At 45.8% G+C, this 13,361-nt stretch overlaps 1 protein-coding gene across 2 annotated transcripts in view; it reads left to right on the top strand.

The window, feature by feature from the left end:
* TRIO (trio Rho guanine nucleotide exchange factor) overlaps positions 1-13,361 on the top strand; it is a 353,639-nt gene that overhangs the window by 227,318 nt on the left and 112,960 nt on the right. For both annotated transcript variants that reach the window (XM_049648759.1, XM_049648761.1), the window contains exons 19-21: positions 3,234-3,348; positions 6,529-6,644; positions 10,397-10,519. In XM_049648759.1, coding sequence (XP_049504716.1) covers positions 3,234-3,348; positions 6,529-6,644; positions 10,397-10,519 — 354 coding nt within the window. The remainder of the gene's footprint in view (positions 1-3,233; positions 3,349-6,528; positions 6,645-10,396; positions 10,520-13,361) is intronic.

Genomic DNA, 13,361 nt, shown 5'->3' with positions numbered 1-13,361 from the left:
TGTGTGTGTGTGTGTGTGTGTGTGTGTGTGTTCGTTCGTACTTCAGTCACCCAGAAGTCCTGAAAAGTGCTCAAACTGTTTGCCAGCACTTCTGTGTCTTTATGATACGGTCTTTCACTCTGGAAAAGATCTCCTGAGACTCGGCCGGCTGCCACTCAGCCCCATGAAAAGTAGGCATGGTGTTTGCTTTTCATTGCAGCCTTACCGAGTTTAGTTTTGTCATAGCTTCAGTGTTCTGACACCTCTCACACCATTTCCTGTTACATTTAATAATTTCTGTTTCCATCCTGAAGGTGATCCTCTGTCCTGACAGAGTTACTGTCTGGTCTGGGAGAACAGATTGTAGCTCTTTGAAAATTTCTATCTGGGAACTTTTTTTGAGCTTCCCTCACATGACTCTCTTTTTCGGCGACCGAAGTTGGGAAAACAGTCGTGGCTTCCTCGGGCTTGTTATTTTAACCATTTGCCACAGGACCTGAAAGCCCGTGTATGAAACAGCCACCACCGTGAGGCTGTTTGGACCTGGAATCATCGTAATTTGTCTTTCTCTGGAATCCGTTCAGAATAAAACAAAATTGAATACTACTTAGTTCATTAAGAAAGATACTTAGAAAAAATTTAAAACAAAAATCATCACAGGCCTGTTCAGATTTCTGCATTCAACTGGGATTCCGTAGTGTTTGGGTGTTAGGGATCTTTAAACTTTTCATTAGGGAAGTTTAAGGAGCATACCAAATAGAACCGATACCAGACTTCTGTGTCCCTGTCACAGGCAGTGTCAGTAACTATCAGCACGTGGGCATGTGCCCACCTTCACTGCGTTACTTTAAATTCTAGATATTATATCCTTTTATTTGTAAATACTTCAGCATATGGCTAAGTATTAAATTCAGCCTTTCTGGGGTGCCTGGGTGGCTCAAGTCGGTTGAGTGTCCAACTCTTGATTTCAGCTCAGGTCATGATCTCACGGTTTGTGGAATAAAGCCCTGCTAAAATTACCATTTTATAATATTTAGCATGGCACCTGCTTCAAATGCTTCTCTCCCTCCCTGTCCCTCCTGTGTGTGCACATTCTCTCAAATATATTTTTTAAAATTCTGCCTTTCGGGGCACCTGGGTGGCTCAGTTGGTTAAGCGACCGACTTCGGCTCAGGTCATGATCTCGCAGTTTGTGAGTTCGAGCCCTGCCTCGGGCTCTGTGCTGACAGCCTGGAGCCTGCTTCGGATTCTGTGTCTCCCTCTCTCTACCCCTCCCCTGCTAACGCTCTGTGTCTTTCTGTCTCTCAACAATAAATAATATTTTAAAAAAAATTTTTAAATTCTGCCTTTCAAAAACATAACCACAACACCATTATCCTGTCCTAAAAATTAACAGTATCTCTTAATTTATACAAAATCCAACAGTGTTCAAATATCTCTGATCGATCCATAAACGTCTTTTATATGTAGTTTTAATCAGGATTCTAAACAGGGTCCACGCATTGACTTTATTGGTATGTCTCTTAAATCTCCTTCAATCTAAACAGCACCTCCTTTTATTAGTATTTATTAGTTGAAGAAGTGAATCACTCCTACTGTGCTATTTCTCTCACTCTGGATTTCCATGCTTGCGTCCCACACGGTCCTTCAGCGCCCTGGATCCTCTGAGTTTGTTATGTCGAGAGTTTCGGTCGGATCCAGGTTTGCGTGTGTGTGTGTGCATGCGCCTGCGGTCCGCTTACCTGGCACAGGTGTTCTCCCCACGCGTACTTCCCATGGCATCACATCAGGAGGCCCAGGAGGCCTGCTGCTCCTTCTGTTCGTGTGATCGGGGGCATCGTCAGTGCTTCAGATGTAGGGGGTCCCATTTACCTGTCACGTGCCTTCCACGTCTGCCTTTCACCCAGTGGCTTTAGTGCCCTGTGGTGATCATGTTTCACAAGGAGTCGCAAAACTGGTAATACTCCATCATTACTTCTGCCTTGATTAGCTAGAATTCTTCCCTCCTTAGCTGTTTGGTTACTTTCAAGTAGAGTTTGTCCAGAACAGGCAGAAGTGCCTGATTCTTTCCAATTGTTTATCATTTTCGGGATAATGAGCTGTTACCCTAACAACCTCTACATGTGATTAATTTTCTTACTGTCTTCATGGATTTTAATATATTTGGTGTGTTTTAATCAATTGCAGTCATTTATCTTTTTTATATTCAACCTGTCCCATTCGTGGGTGCTCCTTCCACTCAGAAGGGCCCTGATGTCCTTCTGACATAACCCTGGTTGTCTTCTGCAGCCTCCTCACTGTTTAGTTACAGCCGCTGATTTCAGGCTTCTCTGGAGAGACCCGTGATAGAGTCTTAGGTTAATTGAAAAGTGTCCTAGCTCCACCCACCAGAAAGGCCTGGAAACAATGACCGACCAGAAAAAATGAACTCCCCAGTATACAGTCCCAATTGTGGTCTATATACCATGTACCACACGCAAGGAGACAGAGCTCCCTGAAGAAGTATTAATTCCAGATCTGAGACAGGAAATGTGTAAGGGATTTCCAATTCAAATATAATTAAGGATTTTTTCCTCTTGTTTTTTTTTTTTAAATACATTAATGAGATTACTTATTTGGTTTCTAAAGATGGAATGTCCGTTATCTGTGACGGTAATATCACGAAACAAGCCACCCCAAAACTCGATGGCTTAAAGTAGGGGTTGGCAGACTCAGACCTGAGAGCTAAATCTGTCTACTCTCATTTATTAACATGTTGCCCGTGGCTACTCTCCTGTCGGGGGGGTGGGGGGGGGGGGGGGGGAGGGGTTGGGGAGATAGAGACCGAATGACTCGGGAAGCTGAAAATTCTGTCTGCCCTTTTCAGAAATCCAGGCACAGCTTAGCTGGGTGCTCTGCCTCCAGGTTTCTCCCCAGGCTACTACTGAGGTGCTGGCCAGGGGATGTGGTCAGCTGGAGGCTGGACAGGCCAGCGGTCCCTCTCAGCCCCCTGCTGTGTGCACCTGTCCATAGGACAGCGCTCAACATGGCAGCTGGTTTCATCAGAGCAAGGGCTCAGAGACACAGTTGTTCTTGTTGTTGTTTTTAATTGAAATAGGATTTAACCTGTGTATCCTCCAAAGCACAGGTTGGCTTGAAAACGTTTTAGGTAAAGGTGTATGCTAGAGCTATATGCTGTTGTCACCCGTATGTATTCAAAATACATGTTTGTATGAGTCCAATTAACACCACGTTGCTCTCCCTGTACTTCGTAGGCTTGCACGCTTGCTAGAAGGAATGCAGATGTCTTCCTGAAGTACCTGCACAGGAATAGTGTGAACATGCCGGGAATGGTGACCCACATCAAAGCTCCTGAACAACAAGTAAAAAGTGAGTACAGTCGGGACTCCCTTTACCGGCAAGTGATGCAAGGAGCTTGGTGAGAACACGGTCTGAAAATCCTAAGATCCGGGCTTCATTTTAAATGTCCGTTACGTATTATTAAAGTTCTCACCAATTTTCTTCGTTTACTAATCAAGTATGAAACAAATGATCTAGATTGATAATTTATTGAATAAAGTTGAAGAGTGTAAACAGGGAGAACACACAGCATGGTATTTATTAGCTTTGACTATTTTGTTACAACAAGTGAAAATATTGTAAATCGGAGAAAAGAGGAAAATCAGAATTTTTCTGTAGTCAAAATATTTTTAAAAGTTCAAATCAAGAAATTATACACCAATATCGTTCTGTAAAGTGTTATCAATTTGACATACTTAGAAAGCAAATTGCCAGGTAGCGTATATTTTGGTATCTTTTGAATATAAACTTCTGTAAAACCATGTTTTTATGTATATGTAATGTAAGCGCATAGAAGCAGATCTGGGAAAATTTTACACTAAATTATTAACAGGATTGGTATGGGTGGATGTGAGAGGGGCTGATGGTTTCTACTCTAGAATTCTGATGGGATACTTCACAGTGAAAACAACTTCAGGTGTTCTCGAACTTAAAACTTGGATTTAGTCATAGTTTTTTCAGGTTCAAATAAAACGACATGGAAGTGGATCCTCAGAAAACGTTCATGAATTTAGAACAGTCTTGACACAAAGGCACCTTGTGTCCACCGTAATCCTTCCCGAGAGCTTCAGAGATCGGCACTAAATACGTGAAGAAACTGGGGTCCTTCATCCTTCCCTCTCAGAGTTGGGTTTCGTAGGGAAAAAATTGCCATAATCTGTTAACAAATGATTCCTCTTACTCTTTAAGGCCATATGATTGGCAGAAACTTTGTTATATTCTGCTCCCTGTCCTTCGGGATTCATCTGCTAGAGGTGTCACAGAAATACTATCCATCACATGGGTATAATCCTCTAAGCTCCACAGATGAGATCCGTATTTATTACTTGGTGGGCTCTTCTCTTGGGAAAATGAGTGACTAACGCAACCGTTTTTCAGCAGGAGCAAGTTACTTCCATTGGTAATCTATTTACTTGGCTCATTTCAGATAAAAATCATTGCCTTTCTGTCATCCTTCAGTATTGCCTTTGGTTGTGGGTCTTCGTCTGCTTTGTCTGATCACAGACGTGACGATCCTCAGGAGGCTGTCCTAGTCCAATGGGTGTGTGTGTGAGACAGGGGACTGTGTTCCCTGTGCCCACTTACGTGATAGTCACCGCACGTTTGCTGCTGTTTGTCATCATTCTGGGTGCTCTGGAGAATTAAAAACTAAATGTTTGGTTTCTCTCATTGGGTTCACGTGTGGGATGGTGCATTAGACCCACGTAAGGGCGATGGTGCCAGAAGAGACCGCGTGACCCCAGACAACCCTCAGGTGCTTGAGGAAGGCCGGGCAGTTTCCCCTCCCAGGCCCCCAGGGGTGGTTCCCTGCCCTGCTGCTCACGCGCCCCAAATCAGTCCTGCCCCAGGCGGGGGTGGTGGAAAGAAGGAACTGGAAAAGACCGATTGGCTCACATTCATTTTCATGTGTCATATTTTCATTTCAGTGGTAGCTTATGTTTCTGACTGGCTTCAGATTTCAAAGCGTTAATTTGCATTGCTACGTTAGTTTACTTTTTCAGTAAAGATCGTATAGCCTGACCCCTGAGCTGCCAGGTAAGCGCTGCTCACGGGTTCTGGTTTGTCGCAAAGTGGCTCAGCCTCTCGGGAACCCTGAAATATTTGTGGACCGCTTAATATTTTTACAGTTTCCTAATGTTAATTAAGTTATAATCTAGACACCTTTTATTTGATTTGCAGTTTCAGTCTCTGGAATCTTCTCCTAAAGTTTCTCGTGTGTTTTATAAACCTTTGGAGTAAAACAGACTCCCTGTAAAAATTGTTTTGAGTGTGCAAATGTATATAAATTATCCAATTCCATAGCCACTGGTCACCACTGTCAATACAACTTAGTCCTCGTTCTGTATCAGAATTTAAAGCTCTGCTGTATGCTTTTTAATGTGCAGTATAATGATTTCATAGTTGGCTTAACCTGACCCCCAGATGTTGCTGTTCAGTTTTTCCAAACGGTGCCTTGGTGTTTGTGCACCTGATACATACCGCTCGTGTAAGCACCATACATCCGAAGGCTTGAACAATCGAATTCCTGGTTCGCAGCCGTACACACTTCCAGTGTCGTTATCTGTTGCCAGAGTGTTCACTGCAAGGCTTGTGCCCTGTTTCCCGTCAGTAATGCGGGGTCACTGGTGCCTGTACCCTCTGCTCCCCAGCCTCCCAGCATATGGGAGGACACAGTCCTTGCCAGGAACATGGTGGAAGATGGCCCCATCGTTGGAGTGAAGTTAAACATGTTTCTTGTGTATTTAGTGGCCACATTTTAGAAATCACAAACTCCATGTTTATATGCTTTGCTCATTTTTCTAACAGACAGTTCATCTTTTTCCTGTTTACTGGGAAGTACACTAGCTCTGTGTTTTATATTTCCCAGTAATGTTAACTGGATTTTTAATTGGTGCTATGTTTTTACGATGGTTTGTGTTTGGTTATGACATTTTATAATTTTTATGTAATCAGGGTTTTTTGGCCTTTCTGGCTCCATGCTTCTCTGTTGTCACGTCCCTGCTTCTCTTATGGTTTATGGTTTTGTTTTTGTCTTTGTAAAAACAAAAAACAAAAGAAGAAGAAAGAAAGAAAGAAAAACCAAAACGTTGTTTTCTTCTAGTACTCCACCGTTCTGCAATACATCCTTTGTACTAAGTTCCTTCACAGGAAGGTTTGAATGTTGTTGAATGAAATGCCTAATACCGAAGTTTTGTCGGCCGTTGTCAGTTTGTCCCAGCAGGAGACACAATAGCTTATCCCGTTAATCCAGCCAGCCTTAAGTTTCCAGTGACCTCCATCCTAAGATAATAAGTTGGGGTAAGAGAATAAGGAGAGGTCTGGTTGACATGCTCATTGAGAACATGGGGGAGGCAAGTGTGGCTCTCTTAACTGAATGCTCTGTCTTACGTTGACATTTGCATGAAGTCTGTAAATAAACATGAACGGGATTTTGCAAGTGTCTCCGTTGATTGCAAGCGCCAACATTCGTCTTCCTCTTTATCCTCTTAGATATCTTGAATGAACTCTTCCAGCGGGAGAACAGGGTATTGCATTATTGGACCATGAGGAAGAGACGGCTAGACCAGTGCCAGCAGTATGTGGTCTTTGAACGAAGTGCCAAGCAGGTCGGTCACGACCCCGGGCTCCCCATTGCTCTCCACCCTCCGTTTACACCTCTGTCCTCAGCTGGGCAGCTTTGGACGTTGCAGCCGTGTTGAAAACCACTTTCAAATGATGAGACCAGTCGTGCCTTTTAAATAAGTTTGCTATGAAAAGAAAACCCACAACCCTGTAAAACTGTGATTTGGGCTCCCAGCAAGCATGCCACACAGCCTGCCTCTAGTGCCATTACCTCGTATTTAGGGCCAGCAAGTACGAGTCGTAACTATGACGATGATTCAGAGATCATTGTTGGGGTGCCTGGGTGGCGTAGTCAGTTGAGCATCCAACTTTGGCTCCGGTCATAATCTCGTGGTTCGTGAGTTCAAGCCCCGTGTCAGGCTCTGTGCTGACAGCTCAGCACCTGGAGCCTGCTTCGGAATCTGTGTCTCCTCCTCTCTCTCTCTCTCTGCCCCTCCCCTGCTTCCACTCTGTCTCTGTCTCTCTCTCTCTCTCTCTCTCTCTCTCTCTCAAAAATAAACAAGCATTAAAAAATTTTTTTTAAATCATTGTAGAATCCAGGTCTGTGCTTGTATAAATATTATAGTGGGTGTTTTTTTTAATATTGCTATATTTATATTTTCAACATAAAATTTTGTTCTTCAGGTAAATTAAGCTAAAATAAAGTGTGACAGAATTTCTAAGAATTCAGTAGAATAAAAAAATGTTCAGGCAGTTGGCTAATGTAGAGATATCAAGACGATTTTTTTTTAATGTTTATTTTTGAGAGAGAGATGGAGACAGAGCACGAGTGGGGGAGGGGCAGAGAAAGAGGGAGACATAGAATCTGAAGCAGGCTCCAGGCTCTGAGCTGGCAGCACAGAGCCCGACATGGGGCTTGAACTCACAAATTCAAGATTATGACCTGAGCCGAAGTCGGGTGCTCAACTGACTGAGCCACCCAAGTGCCCCAAAGACGATACATTTAGGGGGCCCCTGGCTGGCTCAGTCGATACAGCATGCGACTCCTGATCTCAGGGTTGTGAATTTAAGCCCCAGGTTGGGCATGGAACCTACTTAAAAAAAAAAAAAATCTGTTTAGAGTTTCTGTCTTCTGAAGTCATTTTGAGATAAGGGTTTCTGCCTGAATGGTTAGTCACGGAAGATCGTTTTAGAGTAAAGTCTGTCTGACCCCTAACTTGAGCTAAGATTCCTGTCACTTCTCCTTGGCCTTAACGGGAGCATAGGAATCCATAGACGTTTGTCCAGAATTTGGAGCGTCAGGAGGGAACAGAGGACAGAAGGCTGGTTCTCAGGACGCCTGTCTGAGCCTTCTCCTGTCCTGCAGGTCAAGGCGCCTCTTCAGTGCTGTGGTCCCTGGTGACCACACCACACATGGGCGGTCTTCTAAATTCACCTGTGCCTGTCACAGAGTAAGGCAGTCAGTTAAATCTTTTAGCTTAAGAAAGATCGAATATTCCTCAGCACGATTTCCCACTTAGGGATTTTCTTTCAGTTTGGTCAATGTTGGTCTCCAGAGGGCGGCCAGGTGCTCTGGGGATCAGTTCCCCAGAGATTGATAAGCTGAAGTTCATGGTCCATGGACCTGGCATCCTATCTCAGTCTTTCTCTGCTGGTTTCACCAGGTGTAGTTATCATATTCCCAGCACAAGGGCAAGCAGTAGTATTTTTCAGAGCTTAAATTACATTTTCTTAACATTTGATTTGATGATCGTTCCACCATATTTCAGATGCATGGGGGCCTGATTTGTTTTTAATTAGAGATTGTTTCATAGTCTTTTCTCCTATATCTTTCTTTATTGTTTCTCTGTTAAAAGACAAGCAATCAGCTACAGAGAACAAAATTGTAAATAACTATTTTAATGGAGAAAAACAATAGATGTGTTGTTGCTTTTTCCTAAAGTTGGCTCATTGGCCACAAATGAGATCATTAAGCATAGGCCGTTGCAAACGATGACCCCGTGGCCCTGTGGGTTCTCTTCTGTGCCATGATCCTGGGGTAAAACCCAGTAGTTATACCACCAGTGTCTGCGCTTCTCAGGACGGAGCCCTGAGGTCACCTGGATGCAGCGTCCCTGGTGGGGGTTCGGAGGGGGGACTCCGGCCGCGGTTCTGTCTCTGGGCGAGTCCGGCCCTTGGACTTCCTGGTTGCCTCCTGCCTCTTCTGCTGCTTTCCCAGGCTCTCTGCTGTCCCCTCTTCCTTATCTCTGCAGCTGAATGTTGGCATTTTCCAGGGCTCGGTCTGGCGCTTGCCCTTGTTTCTCTTCCCCATCTTCTTATCTCCTCTGTGGGTGTCTCCCAGCCCTGACCTCCTTTTCTGGCGTCCAGACTCACAAATCCCAGCTGTCTCCGTGGTGTCTCCACTGGGGCCTTCCTGAGAACAGAAGTGGACTCACGACGCCTGACCCCCGCTCCTCGTCTCATGGGGTGTGTCCCCCTCGTCTTACACAGTGTATCTCCTGAGCCTCCTCGTCTTACGGGGTGTGTCCCCCCCCCACCCCCTCACCTTTCAGGATGTAGAGCTCCTTCCCATCTTTCCCCAGTTTCTCACCTTCACTCCCTCCTGAGTCCCATAGGTGCGGACTTCCCACACGTGTCAGACCTGTCCTCCCCCTTCACGTCCAGAGCCCTCGTGCTATGGAAACCCCAGCCGTGTCCTGCCCAAACCTTTGAACCAGTTTGCCGACCAGTGTTGCCTCTTCTACTCACTGTCCACTGCAGTTCCTTTTCCTCACAGCAGCCGCATTAGCTTTCCCACAAAAGTCCAGGCTGTGCCTGTGACCTCCAAGGCCCTCCTGCCCTCCCCGGCCTCACCCCTGGCGTCTCTCCCCGGCTTCCCCTGCAGGCCAGCTCTATCAGCCTGGGGCTGTGGTGCGCACCTTTCCGCCTGCTGAGCTTCTCCCCATTCTTCTGAGCCCCCTGCTTTGCACCAGTTCCTGAGCCCCCCCCCCCCCCGCTTCGCAGCCAGCCTCTCTCGGCCTGGACACCACATGTGCTGACCTCCCTTTCTAAGCGTGGCGTCCCTGCCCTCACTTGTCTTCGTGCCTCTTTGTACATCCCCCTCTCCAGTCGGCAGTGGTGGGCAGGGCAGCCGTATCCAGGCCTGACAGCAGTGACAGCCCCACTCAGGAAGCTGCACGGCAAATAATCTGTCTGGGTCATGCTTTCCTTTTCGTGTTTTCTAAAATGCTATAAGTGCTGTGATGTATCTAGTAGAGACAGTGACGTTTCTGCTCTAAGACCAGCAGCTCACAGCGGATGGCCCAGAGATTACAAACAGCACATACAAAATCTTCTACAGTTTTCAAAAATTTATTTATTTTGAGAGAAAGCCTGTGAATGTGTGAGCAGGGGAGGGGCAGAGAGAGGGGCAGAGAGAATCCCAATCTCGGCACTGTCAGCATAGAGCTCGACTCAGGGCTCGATCCCACGAACCACGCGATTGTGACCTGAGCCAGAAATCAAGAGTCAGATGCTTACTGACTGAGCCACCCAGGCACCCAAGAACCTCTTGAACACTTTAATCATTGCTACAGAAGTGACATGGTTACAACCTTCTAGAATGTCAGGTGTTTTTTTTTTTTCTTTTAATTTTGGAATTACAGTGCTTACTTCAGAAGCCTGTCTCTCTTTGTGGGAGCACTCTACGTGTGTGCCAGCGCTGGCTGGTGACATCACATCTGAGTGAGACACGACAGAACTGGGACTCTCTTTGCCAGTGCTGAGCCGTGAACATCTCCATTCCTTCCCTCTCTAGGCTTTAGAGTGGATCCATGACAACGGAGAGTTCTACCTTTCCACACATACGTCCACGGGTTCCAGCATACAGCACACACAAGAGCTCCTGAAAGAGCACGAGGAGTTTCAGATCACCGCGAAGGTAGGTCCAGGTTGGTGGTGGCCGTCTGTTGCGTCACCCGCCCACACAGCAGGGCTTTCCAGAATAACCCACCACAGGATACTCCGTGTAAATAAGGTATTGCTCAAAGAAATCGTTTCATACCGTATCCAAAATTGGAGACACAGAGGGACCCCAGTGGCTTGTCCTACATTAACGTAGGGGACTCTTCTCTCTGCGTTTCCCAATTCCCTCCCTTTACCTCTTGTCTCCCTTGGGTCTTCGGATTTCTGCAGATACCTTCCTTCGTGTCGTCTCTTTTGTCCTTTTCCTTATTCTTTTTGTTTTCTTTCTGGTTTCTTTCGCAAGGTCTTTTCTAAGTACTTGCTATTTTTAGGAAACCCTGTTTGGTGTGACCGACCTGGCTTGGGTGTGTCCTGCGGGGGCTTCCTTTCCCCGTCTCGAGGTCTCTAGTCGGTGACACTTGCTACAGGGACGCTGCTGTCACCAGCCCAGTCCTGTGGCAGTGTTTACCTCGGCGCCCTCTCTCTCGTGGTTGTCCATAGGCTTATAAAACAGAGATGTCTTCATTTTCCTCTTGCAAATCAAAAAAGAATTAGATACGTGGCTTATGTAGCAGATGTGAGTAAATACACATTTTTATGCAAAAATGTAAGACTCTTCATACTGACATAAATGTTTTCCCAGTTAAAGTATATGCTTGCAGAGGCTGATTTTTTTTTTTTTTACCTCAAAACAGTTTGGGGGTTTTTGGGGTTCCTTTCTCAACCCGTGGTGTTTTTGTTTTTGTTTTTCAAAGTTTTGAATTCCGTTCTTTGTCATATTTTCAGAAGTGCTTCTTTTTCTTCATGGTAGACTTGACTTTTCTTAAAAGTTGCAAGTTAATTCAAATTTCACACTAGAAAGAAAGGATTTAGCTGGATAGTAGTTTGGCTAAAAAGAAGTATTCATGTATAAGTAAAACAGGATTTTCTTGTGTGGCCCTTTAGGTAGCTGTGGAAACCATCAGTGGGAATTTTTAAATCCTCGAGAGTGACAACAGCTATTTTGTATTATGTTTAGTTGTACTTATTTATGTTTTCTGTAACCATTTCTGACTCCTGGTATTCTTCACTGCCCTCTGCTCCCGCCCACCCACAAGCTCTAAGTTGATTTCCTTCCCTTCACCCTCGGGCCGCTGGGCTCTGGGAACCCTTGTTCCCTGCTCTGGAGGAGCTCACGGTCCAGGGTGGCTGCAGGCAGACTGACCACTGCGGGGCTCGGTGAGACCTGGCACTGGGTGGGGACACCATGAGCATTTGGGGGTGGGCAGGGCTCAGGCAGTCTGGCAGTGACAGCTGCACCCAGCGTGGGGGCTGTGGGCACCCAGAGGAAGGCACCCACCCACTCATTTGAGGAGAGCTGGCCTGCCTGCCTCTGCAGGTAAGCATCATGTCTTTTGCTTCCCTGAGATACAGCACACCCTTGGCTGTGTAGTTCTTGTTTCTGTTAACAGTGGGAGGGTAAGTTACAGTTGTGTGCGTTACAAATTTGGTTTTTTTGAATAGCCTTTGATTATAAAGGTATTAAGAAAATGCCTAAGGTGCCACTCAGAGATAGATTTAAGAGTTGTTCCTCTTCACTAAGCTAAATTTCCATTAACGCTGCATTCTGCGGACCATTTGCACAGCCAAACAGCCTGGTCACCGCACGACTCCAGGGGGCGCCGTGCGCACAGAAGCTCACGTGAACGTCACTGTCTGCGGTGCAGTCGCATGGCAGCCATGTTCCACCAGTAGGGTGTGTTCAAAGGGAATTTTTATTCCTGAATTTCCCTCCTCCTCAGATGTGGGGTGTGGTTATTACACAGTGAGCAACAGGGGCATGCTTTGGCTCTTGTGTTTTATAAAAATAAGCATCTAAAATCACCGGTGTAACACCTGACCTTGCCGTCTCTCTCACCGGGTCTGCTGGATCCGTTTTGCCCAGAGGAACTAGTGGTTTTGGAAAAGAAAACCTCTCGCTTTTTCGCTTAGCATCTCATTCCCATGGGTTTCTGGCTTCCTTTCTCTTCATCAGACCACACCTGCTCGTGCCTGGGGATGTCTGTTGCTCGCCTTCTGCCCCTCCTCATAGTTTCTTCTAAGAAACCGTTTTACCCGTGTCATGGAGAGAATCTGTTGCTCTTGATGTGACCGTCCTCCAGTTTAGTTGTTACAGCGGTCAGTGTTGTAACACATTTAGTGCAATGGAAGTAAAGCCTTTTTGTCACTGTGTCACCATGAAGCCTCAGCTTGAGTCCTTCGCAGCTCCCGATGGAATAATTTCTCAGAGTGCTTCACAGGCACCACCTGTATCCAAGTCACGCGTGTTTACTTAAAAGCCAATTTCTGTCCTTATTCGAGACTTACTGACTTAGACTGTTTAGGAGTGAGGCCTGAAGATGAGCGTCTGTAAACAAGCCCCCAGGTGACTTTTCCGCAAGCGCAGTGGAGTGGGAGGCCCGCGGCCCGAGACGCAGAACTTTCCTCCTCCTTCCCACACACTTCCTGCATCCCGGTCACCACTGTCCCCAGCGCCAAAAGCCTTCATTTGCTAGAAAGTGTCTTAAGACCCTTGAATGTGCATCCTCCCTGGGTTTTTCCTTACCTAAGAACATGGTGAGTAAAGATTCTTTGACATGTGGACTCAGGAATGCAGTTTGCCTTTATTTTTCTACAAACCCCTGATTGCCCACTGCTGAGGTTGTTCAAATTAATAATATTTGTATGCTTTTGAAATAAAATCTATTTTTGTAACGATCTCTAGAAAGAACAGTAAGGATGAAAACTTTTGTAAATCTTCATTTAAAAAGATGCAGAAAGGCTTTTTTTTCATAGCGTTG

Source organism: Panthera uncia, assembly GCF_023721935.1.
Source record: "Panthera uncia isolate 11264 chromosome A1 unlocalized genomic scaffold, Puncia_PCG_1.0 HiC_scaffold_17, whole genome shotgun sequence".
Taxonomy (NCBI): Eukaryota; Metazoa; Chordata; class Mammalia; order Carnivora; family Felidae; genus Panthera; species Panthera uncia.
This window is presented reverse-complemented; position numbering and strand designations above follow the sequence as displayed.